Here is a 21,497-nt window from a genome sequence, read left to right as displayed (position 1 = left end):
ACCCGTAGGCGCACAATATATTTTGCTTATTTGCAATAAAAAACGTAACTCCAAAAACCTGTCTAAATCAGGACATCCTTACGCAGATTTAAAACCTTCTTGTATATGACTGTGAGTAAACAACTTGTATATGATTGTTATCTGGATAATGCGTGACAGGTCGCGTAGGTTTCCTAAAAACTGGAAAGGGGGTCGCATTTTCTATCAGTCTTAGTACTATTGTTTAAATAATTGTGTGTAGTATATTGTTGCTTAATAAATTCTAACGGGAGTTATCGCTGTAAACACGCATACAATTGGATTTTATCAGAAATTCGATATTTAACCTTAGTTTTCATAGTAATTGTATCGTTTATTTTATTTCACCTATAGCCTAAAGTGTTTAAATTGATTTGCAGATTATACAAAAAGGCGTTTGAATTGTTTGTGCCAAGAAGTCGGAAGCCACGGAAATCCCAACAAAGCAAAGCAACAGTAGTGATCGAACTGCAAGTGAACAAAATAACCAGCTTCGATTGCTCAAATGCTGGGTTGGCAAAATCGACCGAGAAAAGTTCTGATATTGGTTTTGCAGAAAATAAACAGAACGATGTACAATAGTAGTTGCTTACTTCATATATTTTGCCCATTTTACAGTTGCTTCGCAAAGGTGTTTTCACAGTTGCACTTCAGTTAAAAACTTGTATAACATGTTGACACAGTTTGTAGTATTTTACACCTGCCAATCCACAACATATATTCGTATCATTAAACCGTTATATATTTTTTTACATTTATTGTCTTCAGCGTCCAGCATTATGAAAGTATATAGTCACTAAAAAGAATATCATAACGAAAGGTCTGGTCTGACGCAGTTAGTCTATATGTTGGTTTAAAAAAAAGCAGACCCGCATTTTAAAAAAAATTAAAAAATTAAACCGAAAAAAGCTATTTAATCGCGCTTAGCATGTTGTGCAGACCTGATGTACACACATTGCACTTATATGACGAAATTAGTCTATTGCTAGACAATAAGGTCAATATATCTGAATTTTTTGTTTTGCAACCCAAGTTTTTGGGTTCCACTTCTGTTCGACATCTTTAAATTCGGTCAGTATAGGGCAGAACGGTGCCAACTGCGGTGTTATGTAGAAATATTTAACTCAAATTAGCCATGTGGTTCACCATAATGCGGTCTTCAAAATATACGGAAAGTTGCCCCTGGATTTCATTCTAAACATTTTCTTTTGATGTCTAAGATATATATTCAATATAGATTATAGACTCTATATGTGTGGAGAGCTACACGCAAATGTTACCACCAATCAGCTTAATACGTTTGCTTTTTGTTCGTTTATTGTGAAGGGCCGATAGACGCAATCCACACAAACAGGGTCGCCCAACCGTTTACGTACAGGCGTGCTTTGTAGAGTTTCACAGTTTCGTTGAAAGGCACCAAACAACGGAATTTATCAATATATTTGAAACATGACTCTCTTGTTATTTTGACTAGTGCGCCCGATTGAGACGCAATTATGGGAAAACAGATCAGCATATATGGCGCTTTACAGTGATGTGAACAGTGAGCAATTTTTTATTTTAAACGGGTTATGGATTTTTAATTCGTCGGCTGTAACGCACTGCTTCTGAAAACTTACACAGGGTTGTACAACACGTATTAGTAATAAGTAGGGCCCGCAAAAGTCAATAAAGTTAAAAAATTTTAAGGACCTCGTCTGTCCACGAAACAAAGAATAAAGTTGTTTTCAGCACCTAGGGGACTGTTACTAAGAAGTTTATAGGTTAAAATAAAGTTAAAATTTACAATAAAGTTAAAATTTATTAATAAAGTCAAAATTTGTCAAATTATGGCTTTTGACAAAGTTTTTGTGTTTCATGAGAGTAGTTTATGTAAATATCGTCGTGGAAGCATTGTAAATCAGGAACTGCGACACAATTAAACCATATTAACCCGTAAAAGCAGGCAAAATGTCAAAATGCCCACTTGGATCTGCAGTAACTTTTATCGCAAATTGTCCATTTTTTTATTGGTGGTTACAAAACACTTCCTCTTCATAAACGTGGTCTTTTCGAAGATCAACAGTTTGAATTTTAGGAATAGCCTACTGACATTCTGTAATACAAAAACGCCTAAGCAAGCTTAATCTATCGCCAAAAAAACGATGCACTTTTAAAAATCCATAATACACCTTGACTTTGCAACAAAATATCACGTTTGGGTCTAAAATCGACAAAATATTATGTTTGGGTAACTGGCATCAATTCAAAGAAGAACTGTGGCCTCTAGAAACAAGCAATTTCGTTAGGTTAAAATAAAGTTAAAATTTTTTTTTTTAGGTTAAAATAAAAATGGCCCTAGAAATAACTATAAGGAACATATATTCTAGGTTATATATCATTTCTTCATTGTGCACTTTAGGGCATGGATAAAAATATTATGCTGCTTTCACTAAACAGTGAGCTTAAACGATATAACTTCACAATGCATGAACTCTTTAGGCTTTTAAAAAAAGCGTTAAAGAGCCTTATATTAAATTAAAAAGCCTTTTCGTTTGTCTCAAAGTATCCTACCTCAGTTAAAAAAAAATATATTTATGATTGCATTTGTGAGCCAAAATTATTCGTCAAAAGAGGCAAATAGCGATGGCTAGCAAGTTATAGGTTTCGGTCCGCTGCTCCAGAGCTTTTATTGTAGCATTCGCAGCAACCGAGACTATAGGGAACCATTGATGTATGCTGGTAATACTCCATAGCCTATATCAAGCATACCATCACTTGCACTTTAGGTGCAAAAGTTTTCGCAGAATTAAAACACACCTAAAAACGTTTAAAGAGCATTTTAAACAAAAAAGCATATTTTTTTGTAACATATGAAGTTCAAAATACCTTTTAAACAAGATATTTTGCAGCAAAATTAAACTATTGGTTTTGCAATGAAATTGAATGAATTTAAAGTTAAATTTAATGAATTTTTTCTCTTAAATGATTTCGTAAACTACGCTGCAAACAATAAATCAGTGATTCTTAAACAGGATTCGATCGAACCCTTGGGTTTCGACGCAGGTGTTTCAAGGGTTCGGCGAGAACGTCCTCTGAAACATAAATGCTGTTATTTCAAGCAAAATTCGAATCTCTTTATGTACCTAGGTATCATGTAACGTTATAAATGGAAAGTTTAGCCAATTTAACCTATACAAATGGAAGTTTATAATTTGAATATGCCCAGTTTCAGCTGCTATAGGAGGAAGAAACGAATGCTGAGCGAAAATTTGGGGTTCGACAAAAGCTTGCAGAATAACATAGGGGTTCGACAGGTTACCAAAAGTTAAGAACCACTGCAATAGATGATAAACAATAAATAAGATCGAATAAACAACAAATATCACAATAGCTTTAAGAGTATGCCTTGATGTACAAAATGGTGGTTAATCCTTTTAAAACTTAGAATCTCAAACCATGCGTTTTTAGAATCTGAAACCATGGGCTACATCAGTGTTTCCCAACCTTTTTGACACTAGTGCCCCCTTGGGCTTAATAATATTTCATATCGCCCCCCTCATCTTGCTTTACAGTAAAGTATTATATTAATCGTTGCCTAACACTTATTGTCTTCACTTTCGTTTCGATAAGCTGTCAGTCATATTTTAGGTTGTCTAACATACATTCACTATAGGAATTTATGGATACATTAATTCACCAGGTTATGTCATTACCAGGAAAAATTCAACTTTCTGCACCAATACTTTAAATCAGGGGTCGGCAACCACTTCTTGTCAGGGGCACCAATCAGACTCAGGTCTCTGTGGGCCGCTAAGAATTGTGTTATTGGAATGCTAGAACAACTGTGAATCAGGCGGACCTCGGATTTTTTCATCCATACTACTAATGAAATGTGTAATAAAGCTAGTTTGAGGAAATGCGATAACCTTAGTGTTTATAGATAGTGTCATTCAGTGTTTGTTAAAGTCTTTAAGTCCTGGCGGAGCTTGCGAGCGCAATTTTTGGGGGGTATACCAACATTTCTTTTAAATTTCGTGCTAGTATTCATTACATTGCCGAAAAAATCAAAAAATGTTAAATAATATATGTCTAATATTTTTGAATACCTTTTTACGTTTGTCCGGAACGGTAAAAAAAGCGCTAATCTATTCCAAAAACAGCATGAAAACGTAAACAAACTGGACGTAGAAAGATCATTCGCGCGAATCGCGAAATTGTTGCCCGAAAGTATTTATGGACTCGTGTCTATAGTTGTCAAATAGGTTGCGGGCCGTAAGTTGGCGACCCCTGCTTTAAATATACAAAGATTTTGCCGCGTATAAAACTGTGAAACGCAACAACAACCAACAACTTTACATTTAGTACGTAACAATGGTCGGAAAACTGCATTTAAGGTTAAAAGTTACCTACAGTCCTGTTTGTTACTATTTTGATGTGAATTTTTTATAAAATTTAGCCTATAAGTGGTTTTATGTAACGCCCCCTTAAGTGCATTCAGCGCCCCTCAAATTAGAAACGGACCCAAAACGCCGCCTTGTAACTCGCGAACGCCCACAAGGGGGCGGTACCGCCCACGCTGGGAACCTCTGGGTTACATGACCTAGTGAATTGACATGAAATAACCCTTTGTTACGCTTGACGTTTATTCTGTTTTTTTACTATCCAAATATTTGTAAAATAAATAAAAAATGTTGGGTTTGTCAATTTTTTTTTTTTACGTTTTTTAACTTTGAAAGATAGCATTTTTGTACCGCTGTTCCTCTCCAACATAACGGCATTTACGCATTAATTTGTGACTCAATAAGGAAATAATTATCTCGCTGGACAAAGAGTAATAAATAAACACCTTGTTTTGGATTGCGCGATAAACTGTTTGTTAGGGGGATCCCCGGTTAGGTATCCCATTAGCTACACATGTTTTTGTACCATTTTAGGATACGATGTTCCAAGCTCATAGACACCTTAAAGCGTCCCACACCTAGGCGCAAAGAAACAGAGATTGGAATTAAAAAGACTTTATACGCATTTTTAAATATATGCAGTACTACCCTAAGTTATACAGTATAGTTTTATCAGGTAATTGTTTCTCTGGAATTGGGACTAGATACATTTTAATTCACGGATTTTCGCAAAATTTTAACAATTCTATGAACTTAGGTCGACGTATTGACCAGGGCAAGGTATTTATATTTTTTAAAAGCGATATTGCGATTACCTCTGTTATATATTTTCTATTATTGGCTGTTTAAAAATAACGGGAGAAAAACACCTGAAGTTCAACATATTAGCTATATTTGAGGTGTTAATTATGAAGTAGTATTACCAGTGAAACAAAACAATTAAACTTAACCTTTAAAAAAGATTCCGTGACACCCCAGTCTGCATTTATTGGCCTTCACACCAAAAAAACTCGTGTGCAGCACCAAATTTTTTAGGTGTGCAATCGTGTTTATTTGCACACCTTGGGTTGGAATTCCTACCACGTTTTGCCTTGTTTTCTAAGTTTATGTGCTAAATTCAAGGTATGTGCACACAAATTGCTTCAGAAAAAATACCGGTTATACACTACTGTCAAAATAAAAGCGGAAAATCACTTAAATACAAATAAATAACATTTTGGGGTGCTGGTCTTTATCTCGCCCTGCATGCGCTTTTTTGAATTAAAACAAATAAGGGTGCAGCCTTTAATACGAGAAGGTCTTGTAAGATTGCAGAAGCAATACTACAGAACATAAACAAGCCAAATTAAATGCTTGGAGCTAATATGAAATAATTTTAAACATCAAAATGCAGAACTAGGTATAATGGTTTTGCCGGAATTCCAGAGGGTTTTCATTTTTTAACCTCATTTCCCAGGAGTGAAAAGTCCGGGAAATAGAGGAACCCTATGCCACACAATGCAGCCTGGTTGTAAACCAAGGTATTAATAAATACTTGTCTTATGAAAAAGTCTCTAAATACTGCTTTTTAGGAAACCAAAACCAGAATAGTAGTCTTACCATGCAAAATAACTTGTTTAAAAACTGAATTGCCTAATTAAATTGAAAAATGTTGTTTTCAAGTTCTGGGAATCAATCTTTATTCCGTATCATACGGAGAATTGGTAAAAGTATGCTTTAAACATTTTATATGAAACACTAATCAAGTATAGTTAGCCTTAACTATTATTTTCCTAACCAACTACAAGTACAGTAGCACTTTACCTTAATTTGTAGTTTTAATTGACATTGGGATGCATATTCTAAATTTAAATATTGTATTCCAAATTTAAGTATAATATTTATACCATAACAAATTGGCACGCAAACAAATAGTTCCCCTAAAGCCTTTCAATGTAGTTTAAAATCAGCCTTTAATTTTAAACTGATTTAGGCAAATTTAAAGTGAATAGTTAGGTTATTTTTGTGTCGTTGGAAAAAGTGAATTTTTTTGTATGTTGGTCAGGTTTTCATGTGAATGTTCATCAATCCACATTGACCAACAATCTTTTGAGTCGTTGCCATGTTAGAAGGATACACATCAGCAACCGCAAGGCAAATGAGTCATTTGCTCAAAAACAAGCGGTCGGGGAGATAGATATGGTAGATGAATGTGAATAATACGTTAATATTTTCAATATATTTGGTTTAATCTCACTAGCAGATAATGACAACTTGTAAAATGCTCAAATTTAACCAACTGCTTTATATGACTACTTTATTTATTTTACGAAATACTTTACACATTTTTTTATACTTTTAAAAAAGTAAAATAAACCACTTTAACCAATTTTTCTATCTTGGTTAATATTGAATAAAACTTACTTTCTTTTAAATTTGTTTAAGAATTGGGTTTTTCCCTATCCTACAATTGAATCTGAGGAAAAACTAGAGGAACTTAATAGTTTCACTGAAAGCGTAGGTCAACATATTTCCAACAATTTGAAAACAAGTCAATTTGATGATGAAGCCATACAGGTATTGTAATAATTTATGTTCCCATCTTAATTCTGATTTCTATGGTATTTAAATGCCTTACATATTTTGTGTCATCCTCCTTTCTTATTGTTTTTCTCAGTAATTGTCATTATGTGGTGTTTCTAATATTGCTTATAATCATCATTTATTTAAGCTTTTTATTGTTAAATTAAAGTAACTATGTTGCAATTTGTTGATTAAAGTAAACATACTTGACGTCGTTTATTGCTAGTAAATTCAGGTTTATTTATATATATATGGATAGTTCTTAAATATCAGCAGTTTTATGTAAAAATTTTATTGTGTAAACTTTCATGCAAAAATGTTTAATTTAAATTATGAAATTTATTGTAGTAGCTAGTTGCAATTACTTAATAAATAATTAAATTGCTTTACAGGTATTTAAAGAGCTTGGCTTGTTTGCACTGCGCGTTCCCTCAGAGTTTGGAGGTAAAGCTTTCAACAATCTTCAATTTTATCGTTTGATGGAAGAACTTACTGAACCTTCATTACATCAAGCTTTCAATGCACATTGTATTCCTGGCCTTCATGTAAGTATAACTGGCAGACTATGCATTTTCATTTTAGTTGAAATTACATATAGGTACTGGAGGTGTTTTTTTAATAATAATAAATGAATTAAGAATTAAGGAATTTAAAGCCCATATAGAAATAGATATCATTTTAAATGTTTTGAATATCTCTTTTTTTATTTAAATATCATGAATGTATAAAGAGAGATTTGTAACGTTAAACATTGACACCTGCTATGGGCTTTGATATTCTAACTACGACCTCCAACATTCCATTCCAAAATTAGGAGTACAATATATTGGGAATACCATTTAAACGAAATTTTATTCTTTTAATGTAATGCATTGAATAAAAACAAAGAGCATCAGTATAAATTACTTATTTTGTATATTTTAAACAACAGGTGTTTGAACTAATTTAAAACTCTTCCCTAATTTAACAATTTCTAATTAATGTTGCAGGGTTTACTGTTTTATGGAACGGGAGATCAAAGGCACAAGTATTTTCCCAAGCTTGCAAAAGGTGATTTAATTGCAACGGTTGCGTTGGAAGAACGAAACAGCGGCAGTGACATTGCAGCCATAGAGTAGGTGACTTTCCAATAAGACATAAGTAAATAATTTATTGTCACTTTCGACTATTGCTGTCAGTTTTCTTATTGTATAAACAGGCATGTCTTTATGGAATCCCTAACTATTGTAAATTAATTTGGCAGTAGGGTTTTGCTTATATTTGGCAGTAGGGTTTTGATATAGCATTTTATCTTTTACAAATAATTTGACTAATTCCTTAATTGTGGAAGTATTAAACAATTAAGTTGATGTCATTCTTCCCCTTTTAGGTGCAAAGCTCATTTGAGTGATGATGGTAGACATTGGATTTTAAATGGTGAAAAGCATTGGGTTGTCAATGGAAAAACAGCAAACTTTTTTACTGTATTTGCCAAAACTGAGGTTGTAGATTTGAATGATGAAATCGTAGAAAAGGTAGTGGTTATTGTAATTTGTAAGTGACTAGACTAGACTAACAGAAAATATAACTAGAGTTGTAATAATTTTATGAGTTGAATTGAATAATATCTTCTGTAATTTTCAGACAACGGCATTTCTTGTTGAAAAAGCTTTTTGTGAAATTGACAGTGATGATTGTGTCAATGCTACAGGCTTGAAGGGTGCCAATAGTGAGTTTGCCAAATTTATTGCTATTAAGTTGTCTACTGCATGCACCCAGTTTCAGGATATCTTGACAAATTAAAGTTCATAAATATTTCAATCTACTTTGTTAATTTTCAATTTATATTTTTGAATGATTCAATAGTAAATAATTTTTTTTTCGTAGCTGTATATAGACTTAGAGACATAGCCCTTTTTCATCTCCTAAAATAAGGTATTTTGATTAACTTATCCATAAATGCCAAACTGATAAGATTACTACAAATATCACTTTGCTTTTTCAGTAAGCACTGTGCGATTTACTGACACAAAGATCCCGGCGGAAAACGTTTTGGGAAAAGTTGGAGATGGTTTCAAAATTGCTGTTTCGGTTTTAAACAGCGACAAGTAAGAGACATAATGTAATACACTGGGATGGCAAACTACTGACCCGCTGGCCACCACAGATCTTTAAATGATCCTTATATATATATATATACCGCTGGGTTCATTTTGTCGTCCCCGGCATATTGCCTTAATGAAGATGAAATACTTTGATATTCTGTAGGATGCAATTTAGCACTAAATTATAATAGATTTGACTGAACGACAATTTCATAAAGGTTACTACAGATTTTAAAAAAATGATTGACATTTACTTTGTCTAATGATATAATCATCAAAATTTTATATCCGGCTCGTTATTGCCAGGCCTTACAATTATTTGGTCCTTCTTTAAAAAAATTTGTTGACCTCTGACCTCGACGCAAATCCTATACCAAATTATTCTAGAATTTTCAGCCAAAATTTGCGACCAACTTAGCTATTCTACCTTGAAAACTAGCTATAGGCCAATTTTTTTTTAAATGGTAGATTAACCACTGAAGATAAACTTCTTATACTGAAGGAAATTTGGGCCTAATGATCTGGAAAAAATATCTTGGAACGTTTCGAGATTATTCATTATGCTCGGTTGACCGTAGTAATGACGTCATTTCGTATCGGATCGCGATATTTTTTGTCCCAAATATCGGGTATCGGTATCGAAATGAAATGCCAAATATCGGACATATCCCTAATTTGAAGTACATGGCTGCGAACATCAAAATGTCAAAAATACATTTAACGGTTTTGCGGTCGTCTACTAAACACGGAAATTTCAGCCAGTGGATTTTCTCGCAGATTGAGTTCCAGCAATCTTCTGGCGTCGCAAATGAAAGCGGCGATCTCGCACTTGTACGATCGAAGCCACCAGAAAGTTCGCTTTGGTCGGCGACTCAGCGAGCATTTTCTGGTCAAACAGCGCCTTTTCGACATGAGCGTCACGGCATACGTCATCGAAAGTATGCTTTTCATGACTGCGGGAAACATAGACAGAAATAACGACGAAGACAACGGTGTCGACTGTTCAATTGAAGCCGCTATGGTCAAGGTTAGCGAAAAGCACATTTCGACACTTCGCTTTTTACTATACATGGCGTTAAGTTACAAAAAGTATCGCTAAAAAAATAAAAATCTAAAAACTAGCGTACCAGTTGCGTTGTAGAAAAACCTGGCCTTTTCTCCCAAATTTTTAGCCTCCTAATTGTTTGTTTCATGTGTTCATTCCGTTGCTGAATCAAAATTCATCATCTAGCTTTTTTCTCTAATTTTTTAGCCTTTTTATTTTTTAGGTGTTCAGTTCCGTTGCTGGATCAAAATTTATCGACAGTTACCAGGAATTGATTGGCCTTGATTCCTTCAACGGTAGCTTACCGTATCGCGACTTTCTGGATGATATGAAACTAACTTGTTTCATGAAGGTAGGGTCGTCTGCGCTGCCTTTTCGCTACAATATTTTTAGAAACTTGCCAGCTTTCTGATGACGAGCATTTTAGTCCCAAATTATTATTTTTTTTTTTTGTCTTGTTTCTAAAGTTAAATACTATGTTAGCCTATCGAATGTACAGTTTTGCGCCTTAGGCGTGCCATGTTTAGGCGATAAACAAAGTAATTACCAACACAAACAGTGACCTAAGAGTCGCGTCTAAGGCGCAAAAGTACTTTTTAAAATAATAAACATTCTATTAGCCTGCACTGCCTATTCCCCAATAAACAACATAATCCACACTTCAGTTAATTTCTTCAAAATAAACATCAAAATCAATTCCCGCCAAATGTAGCGTTACTTCCTTTTCGTGCTTAAAAATATATATTAGATTGAATATATGTGGAAATAACAACAAGGTTTTTTCTAAAATGGATCTTCTTTTTTTTAAATAAATTTATTTTTTGCACCAATTTCTTCAGTTTGTTTGCTGCTTCTTCGGCCCACATAGTCGGCAAGTCGTCAGCATTCTGACATACTGTAGCCTGCATTTATTACTTGTCCGTTCAGAGTACCACATTTTGATAAATTAATCACGTGAGTGAAAACGGATAAAGCGGCTTAGAAAAACCTAAATTTTCACAAAAAAACTTTTAGAAAATTTCTTCAAATAAAACGAAACAAACGTATATGTATTAATGTAGTATGAGTAGGTGTTAAAATACTTCTTCTTTGTAGGGCTCGAATGATGTTTTGCGACAGTACATTGCGCGTGGATGCCTACAACACGCTGCAACGTCCCTCGAGGATCGGATAAGGTAAGTTCTGATTCTGAACATCGGCTGTGTTGCCAACGTAGTGCACTAGTTTTAAAACTTGTTTGTAAATGTCTTAAGGAATAAGTTTTTAATATTGATTAATCCCGAGACAGTTAATTACTAGGGTGAATGTTTTTTAAATGGCAGAAAAGTCAATTTCGTCAAAATTTACACACTAGGTCAAAATTTTGTCAAACTTATTTCAACTTAAATTTGTTTACAAAATGCACAAAAATTGTTTTAAGTATAACGAAAACTTTAATGAGCTTTTCAAAATTGTCGCCAAGTTAAGAAAATTATTAAACTTTAGTTTTAAATTGGCAAGATTTACAAGTAATACAATGCCAGGCAAGAAAGTATACTTATGTCAGCTCTCTGTGGCTTTTTGCAATAATTTTAGCATTTATTTCAAGTAAACCGTCGTTTTCATATGCCAAAAATATCAACTAAGTATTTCCAAGCTTTTGTATAAACCAAAACACGGATTTGCACGTTGTGCTCAAAATGCGCTCAATCGACTCGGTCTCCATCAGACGAACGACGTTATAAGTCATAATAAGTAGTCAAATATTGGACTTACTAGTTTTGTGTTTTACACAACGTATCTGCTTACTCACAGGGCGTCAAGGGCCGGTGGTTTTCGTGAGCGCTGGACAGCTTCATGGGATCGCTTCCGTGATATGCGCCAGGTCGGAATTCACAAACCCGTCTTCGGGCCCAAGGGCAAACCCCAGACCAAAACCTGGCTGGATCCCAGGCTGAGTTCGGTCGGCCAACTCATCGATAACCTCACTGCGACCTACGCTAAACGAGTGTTTCAGAATCTGGACACGTACGGCAAGGTATGGACGTTTGTTTAGTTATCAAGTTATTACTTATAAAGTTTTCCAGTTCTTCTGGGCTAGTCGGTTACGCAGTCATTTACTCAGTTACGCAGTTACACGGTCCATTTTACTAATTTGGGTCTTATAACCCAGTGGTCTCCAACCTGTGGGTCGCGGCCCCAAGTCGGATCTTCTGAAATTTTTGTGGGTCACCATAACTGATCATATTCCTTATGTTTTAGTACGATTTATGTATTTCATTTTCTGTACGATGACGTCTCACACTAATAAAGGTGACAAGCTTTAATTTCTTCTAGATAAAATTGCATTTTAAGCTCGTAAAATTCGCTAAATTTACTAAGGTGACATTTAACAAAAATTAGGTTTCTTTGATTTAGCCCAGCGAATATCGCACTTTTCTACAAATAAACGATTTTCATCTTTAGCGGTCAGGACACCAATTGATAGAAATCGGTAATTATGAAAATTGTTTTTCAGTTTTGGTTTTAAAAGTTTAATATAGATTGTAGAACCTGTGCCCTGTGTAAAACTGTGTAAAAAACGTATTCATTTATTCAATGTTACGAAATAATTGTTAAACTGTATACACTGGAGTTCTATGCAGAGTCTAACCCTAATTTTTTGTACATTTCCGTTATGTTACGCTGTGGTTACTTTCTCCCAGGATAACCAAACGCTAAAATAAAGTTTTGACCCAATCAGGGCTACCATTAGCCTTTTCTTTCAATATAATCAATATTGCAAAAAATAACGTTCAGTTTATATACCTGTTTTAACTCGTTTCAACAAAAGATTATTTTAGATACTTATTTAACAACCAGAGTTTAAGTATGGATTACGTATCCCTAAATCCTATAGATCGACCACTTTTTTGGACCGATACCCTATTTTTTACCATTTTGTCAACCGATACCCGATACCGATTGTTTTATATACCCGGGAAATGTTCTCAACTTGAATTAATTGAAAATAAAATCTAAATAACGTTTAGTTTATATACCTTTTTTATTTTACTACTATTTTGCATATTTACTTGGCGTGATGCTAAAAGCCAATTTTTTTATCAAAAAATGGTTGTTTGTTGTACAGGAAAAATCATATAATTTTTCGTACTAAAATATCGGACAAAGTATCGGCCTACATTTACCGATACCGATAAATAGGTAAAAGCTAAATATCGGCCGATATTATCGGTAAACCGATATATCGATCTATCTCTACTCAACTCTCTACGTACGCTCTACATAGCACTTGGAAGATGAGCAAGTTGTCCTGGAGAGAATGAGCAACATCAGTATGAACCTGTACGCCCTCGTCTGCGCCCTGGCCCGTTGCAACAAGTCGCTCATCCTTGGTCTGCGAAGTGCCGAACACGAGCTGCTGCTGACGCACGCTTTCGGCCAACAAATAAGCAGGGAAACCTCGCGTTTGCTGGAGGAGGTCTCTAGTAAGTTGACAAAGCACGAGTTTTGCCCGAAATCTAGTTTCTTGTGCGACGTTTTACTTTTTCAAAGTTAAGCGATCAAATTGTTTCGTGAAATTGCGCCTCCCACCTTTAAGGTTCGCTTCCATTCCCCATACAATGCAAGAGGAAATTTTGTTCTGTTTGGAATATTTAACAATTTCTATAGCAACCTTATTACGATTGAGATGGAATGACTAGACCAGGGGTTCTTAAACGTGGGTCCGTGGACCCCTTAGGGGTACAATGGTACATGGACTAGTTTTAGGAGGCCATGAAGGCCTTATTAAAGTCTTGATTTGAAAACCTGGAAAACCAAAAAGTTTAATTTGACAATAAACCACTATGGCGCATTCTCTTTAAATGTGTTCAGACTCCATTTCAGTTTCACTTTGTTGGACTGAAAACAGTCGATTTATTGAGTGTACCGGTTTTATGACGTAAAAAAATTATGCCGATCCTGGTTTACGTCAACTAAAATTTTTTTTTAGGGGTCTCAAGCTCAAGAACCCCTGACCTAAGCGAAGTTAATTTTCGCCACATAAAACTGACTCGACAAAATGACTAACTTTGCTTAAATGTTTTTTAAAAAAATCAGAACAAAAAAAATTCCTAAACGTGTATTTTCGCGCAGGGATAAACGTCTTCTCGTACGCCTTCAGCAAATCGAAAGCCAGTGACGAACTGACCGCTGAGCGGCGCTATTTGTGCGCCCATCCGCTGGAGGTCGCTCATCGCTACGTCGAAAATCCAAAGTTCATCGAAGCGAGGAAAAGAATCCTGGAGTTGGCCAATTGACGCGGCGTCGCGAGTTGTTATGCAATCGGTAGCGGCAAAATAGATCAGTCGCTTTGTCAAGACGTGTCATAAAGTTCTCAAAATGTGCTCGTCATCGAAAGGATGGCCAGGGTTGCAACGAAGTCTGTAAATTAGGGGTTCTTATCCTTTTTATGGTCTTGGCCCACTTTTGTTTTGAAAAATTCCGTGGCTTACTTCTTAAAGTTCGGTTTAAATTGGTTACATAACTGAAATGTGTAAGAAATTAAGAATAACTCGAAAAATAGAAAAAAATAAGACTGTTTTATAATAACCTACACTTAACGCAACGGTCAAAGCGAAGCTTGAGAATGTGCTGTAAAACGAACTAAAAAATTAAACGTATAAAAACAAAAAAAAAATTCACTAACTTTACAATTTGCTCTGTGGCCATGCTCCACCGGTTAAGAACCCATGCTGTATATCTTTAAGTAGTAAATTGTTTTGCGTTTTGAACAGTCTTTGACAGGCCCCATGTGTCTTTCCAAACTTCCGTTCAATATGGTGTTTGGATTTGTTTTAAGTACAGATTAGGTTTTGTGTTTCGAAATTGCCGTGGTAAAACAATTTTTAAACTATACTATTTGTTGTATTGTTGACCATGGCATGTATACTGTTGTTTTTTATTATATTCAAAACACGTCGGGTGATCCAATCTTAGGTCCCCGAAAACTTACAAATTTTCGTACTTTTCATTTTTAACTTATTTTATAAAAATGTTCGGCAACCTTGATGAATGTTTGAACACTATTTTTCAACACCCAACGCAAAATCATCCCTTTTGCCTCAGGGAAAATATGTAACCCAAGCTGGTTTTTCGTTATCCATTGCCTCTCCACCATCTTATGACAAGATTCTGTATTTGTTCTGTCGACTTTTTCTGTATGTCCTTCGCGGTGCGAAATAAACTTAACACCCTGACTTTAAACTAGCTCAAAACCTTTCGTTATTCGACTAGTATAAGCTGTGACTTGAGAATATGTTTCCCAGTGTTACGCACGAATATGTTTCCCAGTGTTACGCTTTCTTGAATTGCATTCTAACATAAAGAGATTTGCCTAATAATGATGCCATGAAAAATTTTTTTTTAGTCACTACTATTTCATACACTTAACAAGTAGTGTAGCCCTGATATACACTTAACATGTAGTGTAGCCCTGATATGCTTCTGTAAAGGAGTAATAAACTTCGTGCAGAACATTTGCTGGTTTTGTAAAGTAACACAAAATATGTGCAGATAATGATTGTTACGCTCCAATTTTATTATTGCGGAACATACTCAGTAGAAAATAGCGGGCGAAAATAAATAAAGCACTTATCAAACTGCAACAAGTTGCCTAAAGGAAAAAAAATGGCCCACTCTCCTACGTCTTTTTAAACAGCGTAGGTGTTCTTAACCTCTTTCAAAGGAGTATATAGTTATGAATTGCAGTCAATTAATAGCTATAGTTAAACAGCGATGACTTAATAAATGATACACCTGCATATTAAAAACAAATCGATGGCTGAGTACTTTTAAAAACGGCTTTAACTACAGGAAATCTTGAGTATCTACGGGCGACTCCAGCGAAAACCAGCCTTGTTACTGACCGCATAACAACAGGACGTCCCTTGACAACCACTTTTACGGAACAACAGTTTTCAAAGCTTTAGCTCGTTTGTTGTTTATTGCAAACTTTTGGGTTTTGTCGTACAGTTAGCGTTGTGATTTGAAAATCAAGCGCGCAGTCAAACGTCTGTTGCTGACTTATTTAAAATGTACTTCAACTTTTGCACAAGAAGTATTTCGCATAGTAGGCTAAATACAAGTAAACCTTCCTATTGTGATAAGTGCTAATAATCTCTCTCACTCTGTTGAATGGACTATGTGTACAAAAGTCGATATTTTTTTACAACATAGTTTTCACAACAAAAACAGTTTATTTAATAGCAAAGATATTAAAAAAGTACACCAAAACGTAAAACATGTTGCGACCATTTACAGCGGTGGTCAACAAAATTTCCCGAACGTTCGAAGTTCAGGCGGCGAAGCACCTTTTTATCCGACAAGGTCTGTTTTCGGTACTGTCTTGCCACATTGGTAAGAGTATCGGCAGTATATGCAAAACACTGGAAAATAATAATACAGCAAAGATGTTTAACTAAATAATATTATATTTAACTTTATGTATATTCCTATTTGGGTACACTATACACACAAATCTAATGTAGCTAGATGAAAGTGTTCAAAGCCAATAAGGTCTAGTAGGACTTTTTCAGTTCATGTTACATCAGCTGAAGATGACAAAAGTTCGTATCGATACGTCTTATTTAAGATCATTTTAAGCTACTCGACATTTTCTATCTTTGAAATTCATTATCAAGCTATATGTATTTTGATTAGTAGAAAACAATGTTAGTAGGGCAATGTACATAACACAAACAAATGTGAGAAGAATTAATAGGTATAGGCTACATAGAAACAGGAAATTTAGTAATAAAAGGCGGTTACTGTAGCGAATTAGGTATAGGAAATAAACAAGACACTATATTTGCAGCAAACGCACCATAAAGTTTGAATTTAATAAAAAATCTTTAAGACAGAACTCCTGTAGAAAGAAACTGGTTTAAAGATAAAAAGTCATGCTTACATGAATTTTTAGCAGTGGCGCACGTCGTTGGTTGGAAATAGTGTGGATGAGCAGGATTGCAAAATCTAGGGCACACCCACTAAAAGTAACACAAAAAGAATGAAAACACCCAAAAGATACTGTATATCAGGGGTCGGCAACCTTTTTTACACTGCGGATCGGTTTAAACCTGAAATTTTGCCGCGGACCGGCCTTGAAAAACAACAAATGCTCAGTAAAGGAAAGGGACATTGTTTGCATGATTTTATTTTACTGCACTTTAGGGTGAAAACGGTTAAGCATAACAAAAACATTATACTTTGGCTCTTTTTCGATTATTGTACATACGAGGAGTTAGCCAATCAACCATGGAGTATATTTAAACGAAAGTTAATGTGATTTGGATATAAAAATACCTTCAATTGTTTTTTTTACTTTTCCTAACCTTTTCCGGCTTTTACGTATAGGCCTACCCTACGCTACGGCTGGGTTAAATCAAAATTTTAGTCTAGCAACCCTGCTACGGACCGGTAACGAACTCCTCGCGGACCGGCGGTTGCCGACCACTGCTGTATATGACCTGACAAAAACAATTTATCCTGGCATTTGAAGTTTTAAAGAAGGATACAATACTGAAAAAAGCCGAAATCAATCTCTTTCGTTAGTTTAGTTTATTTTGGCTGAAATTAGCCTACCTTGATTACTTCATTAACAATTTGATAAACGCACTTGTTACGTGAATGAGTTTACTTGTTGAGTTTATAAGTAATGATTTAAGCTTATAGGTAAGCTTAATTAGGTTAGGCTACTTACCATGATTACCAGTTGAATTGAAACTTCGTATTGAACGGCAGGCGTTTTTTCTGTCACAGCAGTTGGAGCTATAAAATCAATGTTAAACACAATTCTAACAAAACGTTTGATATTGTTTTTATTTTTGCTTAATTCGTTCAACTTTGCAAGTTTTTTTTAAACAGGTTAAAATATTTGTAACATAAATATTTCTAACATAAACATACAGTTAAGGTTAAGTCGTACCTGCATTTGTAGCTGCCAGCATCGCACATAATAAAGCTCCAACACTTAATAATTGACACATTTTATAGTCTTCGCAACGATGAATTTAAGCGCAATAATTTTCTTGCAAAATTGCTTCTTGTGCTTGCAGTTTGTGATAGAGTTCAGGAAATGACTTAAACTTAGACCAACAGCACACTGGCGTCGCAATTTATACCGCGAACGGGCCAGCATGTTTTCCTTAAGAACTTCAAAACATCTTCCTGCCGCGCTGGGGTGTTTTCCTTGTGGTTTGGTGAAATTTAAGCGCCATGTTTTATTCCGGGTGTTGCACTTGCTTCTGCACTGACTTCAATACAAAAGTGAATATGACGTTATTTTAGATTCTTATGGTGTTGTCACGTGCAGATGCACATAAAATTCCGTGGACCCTAAGCCGGCTATTATACAACTTTTTATGTTTACTTGCACCACGCTTTAATCAACGGCAGAAAATGTGGCGCATTAATCGCAATTTCCATTAGCAGTATATAAACACCGGTCAATTAATTCAGCTCTATATTAAGTATTTAAGGCATCCTATTTTGCCTTTTATACCCATATATAACCAAACATTGCTATTTTGATAAAAAAAACTTCGTAAACCCTTGAGAGAACCGAGCTATTAGATTCCTTTAAGGATAATGTATTTTAATAACAAGAATATAAGGCATCTTAACACAGCAATTTGTCTTACAAAATTTAACTTGAATTGCAAATTAGTTTAGTTATCTGACAAAGTTACAATGAAGATTGAATGCCAGAAATGCCAGAAATGCCAAAGCCTATATGGGGTTAAATATTGTAACGTTTATTTGTTACCAAGTTGTTTGCAAAGCCCACGTAACTATCTACTGATTAGTCGCCTGCAACACTTTGTAGGATTTTTAACAAATTTTCAGAATGTATAGGACAAAAATGTCGCACAAACTTCCATAAAATATTTCCATCTGTATATTTAATGATGAACCAGTGAAAATCTCAACAGTCTTCCTCACAACCGCAGCCTTCTTATAATATCGATGGCGGTTTTTCAAGACGGAAAGCACAACACGTGACGTCAATTGGAGAGGAGCGAAAGTTTGGTTTCGATGGCGCGGGAGGGCTTTCACTCGAAATTCCCTCGTGGGTCTATATTGGATAAGTGTGTGTGGCAAGACTGAAATTATCCAGGTTATTTTGCGACTTTCCATAACGGTTTGCAAGATCGGAAGATGTTTTTGTGTGGTAAATTTGCAAACAACAACTCGTCCTCCAGTTCAGCAAACTTTCGGTTTTGTTCGGCAGAAGTTCGCGTAACAAACATACTTATGATTCACAAGCCTTTAGGTTAAGAGTACATAAAGGTTTTGCTTTGCGAAAGCTTTCAGCAGACACGGTTGTGTCTCTTTTTAAATACTTTATAATAAAGCATTTCCACTGTATTTCCTGTTCATCAAGTGATTTTGAAGCAAACACCAAACGAAATAATTGCCCTAGTTTCTGCTGATGAGTTAGCATTCAGTTTTAGTATTTAAGGTAACCATAAAAATCGTCATTATCCTTTGACCCCTTCCTTTCAAATAGAGAAATCAGTACAACTTTCCTACGTCACATTTTGTCTCACTTTTTTATACTTTTTTTAGGAAGCAATTTTGTCTCGGGGTATGTCCTGGTGGGAGAAATTTAACCCTAAAAAATCACACAACTATATCGTATATCGATATAAGCAAAAAGTTTGGAAAACCTTTAAGGTCCTAAGGACCATTTACCGCTGTACATATCTTGAGCGCGGACGTTTAGTTGGATCACCTATTTTTAAGGTTTAAAATGCATCATTTGAACAAGGGCTAGAATTTATAAGAGCCAGTTAACTTCACACGTCAAATCTTTGACATAAAAATTAAGCGTAAAACATGTTAAGCAGGTAAACTTATCCGTATGTGAGCAACAATTCAACTAGACCAAAATATAGCAAGATAATTGTTTTTCGCGCAAAAACTCAAAACAATAAATTCCTTTATAAAAAAATGTTAAATGAAAACACTTGATTTCAACCCAAGTCATTTCACTGAATGAATTAAGTCAAGTCAGGTCATTTGCAAAGAGTGACTTAAGCGAACTTACTTTAAGTCATTGACTTGATTCATTACAACACTGCCTAACACTACCACGTCTGTTTAATGGTTTACTAACAAAAAAAATTGTCAAATAAGTTCACGCACACCACGTACGGCCGACACACAACATTCCATCCGGAAGTTTGGCACTACATCTAATCGAGCCTAGTGTATACCGCTTTTCATGTTGTTTACTTCATGTAACTTATACACTTAACAGGCAACAGTTTAATCCACAGGCAACATATTTCATTGATGCTTTATAAGGTACGGTAGTGTTTGTTTAATCATATTATGTAAGTATGTAAGTCTCGGTGGTATTGGGCAACAAGTAACACGCGAAGTTGGTAAGGTGTTTGTTTTTTACATTGAATTAGTTGAACTTCATATTTAGGTTTCGTATGTCGACTTGGCGTAGTTAAGTTAGTATTAAAAAAGCAGTCATTCAAACTGACAGCATCCAAAAGCAGAGGCGAATCCAGATCCAGGATATATGTTTGACTAGCGACATTTGTGAAATGAAGCCGAAACGGCCCGCACAGCGTTTCCCCTGTGATCTATAAACATAGTGCATTGCTATATATAGATTTTACTCACCTATAGTCGCAATTAGATTGTAGCATTATGCCTAAAGAAACACAATAGATGAAATTTAAACATTCGAGGTTAATTTTCCGGGTTATAAAGCTGAAATTTGCTTTTTTAGTTGTTAACGTAATATTTTCTAAAAAAAATTTCAAGTTTAAATCGCTCCTTTTGATCGCGAATTAGTGTTGAAATGCCAGTTTAATTTGGTATCGGACGAGTACCGATACTACCACTTGTTTTTTTGCAAGTAAGCCGTACGGTAAAATGTTTCTATTTTACCACCCATGTTCTTTTTTCACCTGGCTATTTCCGCCATATTCTTTGAAGCATTTAAACTAAAATTTCAGTTGCATATTTTTGCACACGACATTCAAAGATAACATTACATTTTCTAAGGTGACTCGTTTTATTTGTTTTGTCATGACGTCACTTTGTGATATCATCTCCGAAATTTGTCATGCGTTTTAGTAAAATAATTTTTATGTTCCAGTAAAAAGATGACCCGCTTTAACCCCTGCTGAGGGGCCTAAATTTAGAAGTTACCTCACAATTCAAGTATTTTTTAGAATTTTGTTGTTTTCGAACAAACTGGTGTGCAAATATGCATTTGAAGTACAGATAACCGCGCAAAGTGCAAAGAATTACGCTTACATAGTTTAAATTGGCAAAACGCTATAATCGTTTTACGCTAATTAGAAGGAGACTTGTCGCATTGTTCACAGAAAATAATAAGAACACTCTCCTAATATAAGAGGA

At 35.0% G+C, this 21,497-nt stretch overlaps 1 protein-coding gene and 1 long non-coding RNA gene across 2 annotated transcripts; one reads left to right on the top strand and one right to left on the bottom strand.

Annotated features, from left to right (window-relative positions):
* The first annotated feature begins 5,970 nt into the window (after positions 1 to 5,970).
* LOC146146808 (complex I assembly factor ACAD9, mitochondrial-like) lies at positions 5,971 to 14,744 on the top strand. The gene is made up of 14 exons (XM_083387733.1): positions 5,971 to 6,103; positions 6,445 to 6,581; positions 6,825 to 6,956; positions 7,355 to 7,507; positions 7,952 to 8,076; positions 8,332 to 8,476; positions 8,586 to 8,670; positions 8,947 to 9,049; positions 9,824 to 10,073; positions 10,315 to 10,443; positions 11,187 to 11,266; positions 11,886 to 12,108; positions 13,360 to 13,558; positions 14,208 to 14,744. Exons 1-14 carry the CDS (start codon positions 6,049 to 6,051, stop codon positions 14,369 to 14,371), a joined length of 1,980 nt encoding a protein of 659 aa, XP_083243859.1. The 5' UTR covers positions 5,971 to 6,048; the 3' UTR covers positions 14,372 to 14,744.
* A 1,551-nt stretch (positions 14,745 to 16,295) lies between these two features.
* Positions 16,296 to 18,206, bottom strand: LOC146146807 (uncharacterized). Its single transcript, XR_014494832.1, has 4 exons — positions 18,037 to 18,206; positions 17,812 to 17,879; positions 17,020 to 17,098; positions 16,296 to 16,498 (listed from the first exon to the last, which is right to left on the bottom strand). It is a non-coding gene; the product is annotated as an uncharacterized LOC146146807 (long non-coding RNA).
* Positions 18,207 to 21,497: the final 3,291 nt, after the last annotated feature.

This window comes from Ascidiella aspersa, chromosome 4 (genome assembly GCF_963924565.1).
Source record: "Ascidiella aspersa chromosome 4, kaAscAspe10.2, whole genome shotgun sequence".
Lineage (NCBI taxonomy): Eukaryota > Metazoa > Chordata > Ascidiacea > Phlebobranchia > Ascidiidae > Ascidiella > Ascidiella aspersa.
Note: the sequence above shows the minus strand (reverse complement) of the source record. Positions and strands in the feature narration are given on the sequence as shown.

Excerpts from the sequence above, each read along its gene's own strand:
- LOC146146808 (XM_083387733.1), top strand. The coding sequence starts at position 6,049 with ATGTTGTTTTCAAGTTCTGGGAATCAATCTTTATTCCGTATCATACGG. Across the intron at positions 8,477-8,585 it reads ATGATGAAATCGTAGAAAAG|ACAACGGCATTTCTTGTTGA; the intron begins GTAGTGGTTATT and ends TGTAATTTTCAG. Across the intron at positions 9,050-9,823 it reads TCGGTTTTAAACAGCGACAA|ATTGAGTTCCAGCAATCTTC; the intron begins GTAAGAGACATA and ends ATTTTCTCGCAG.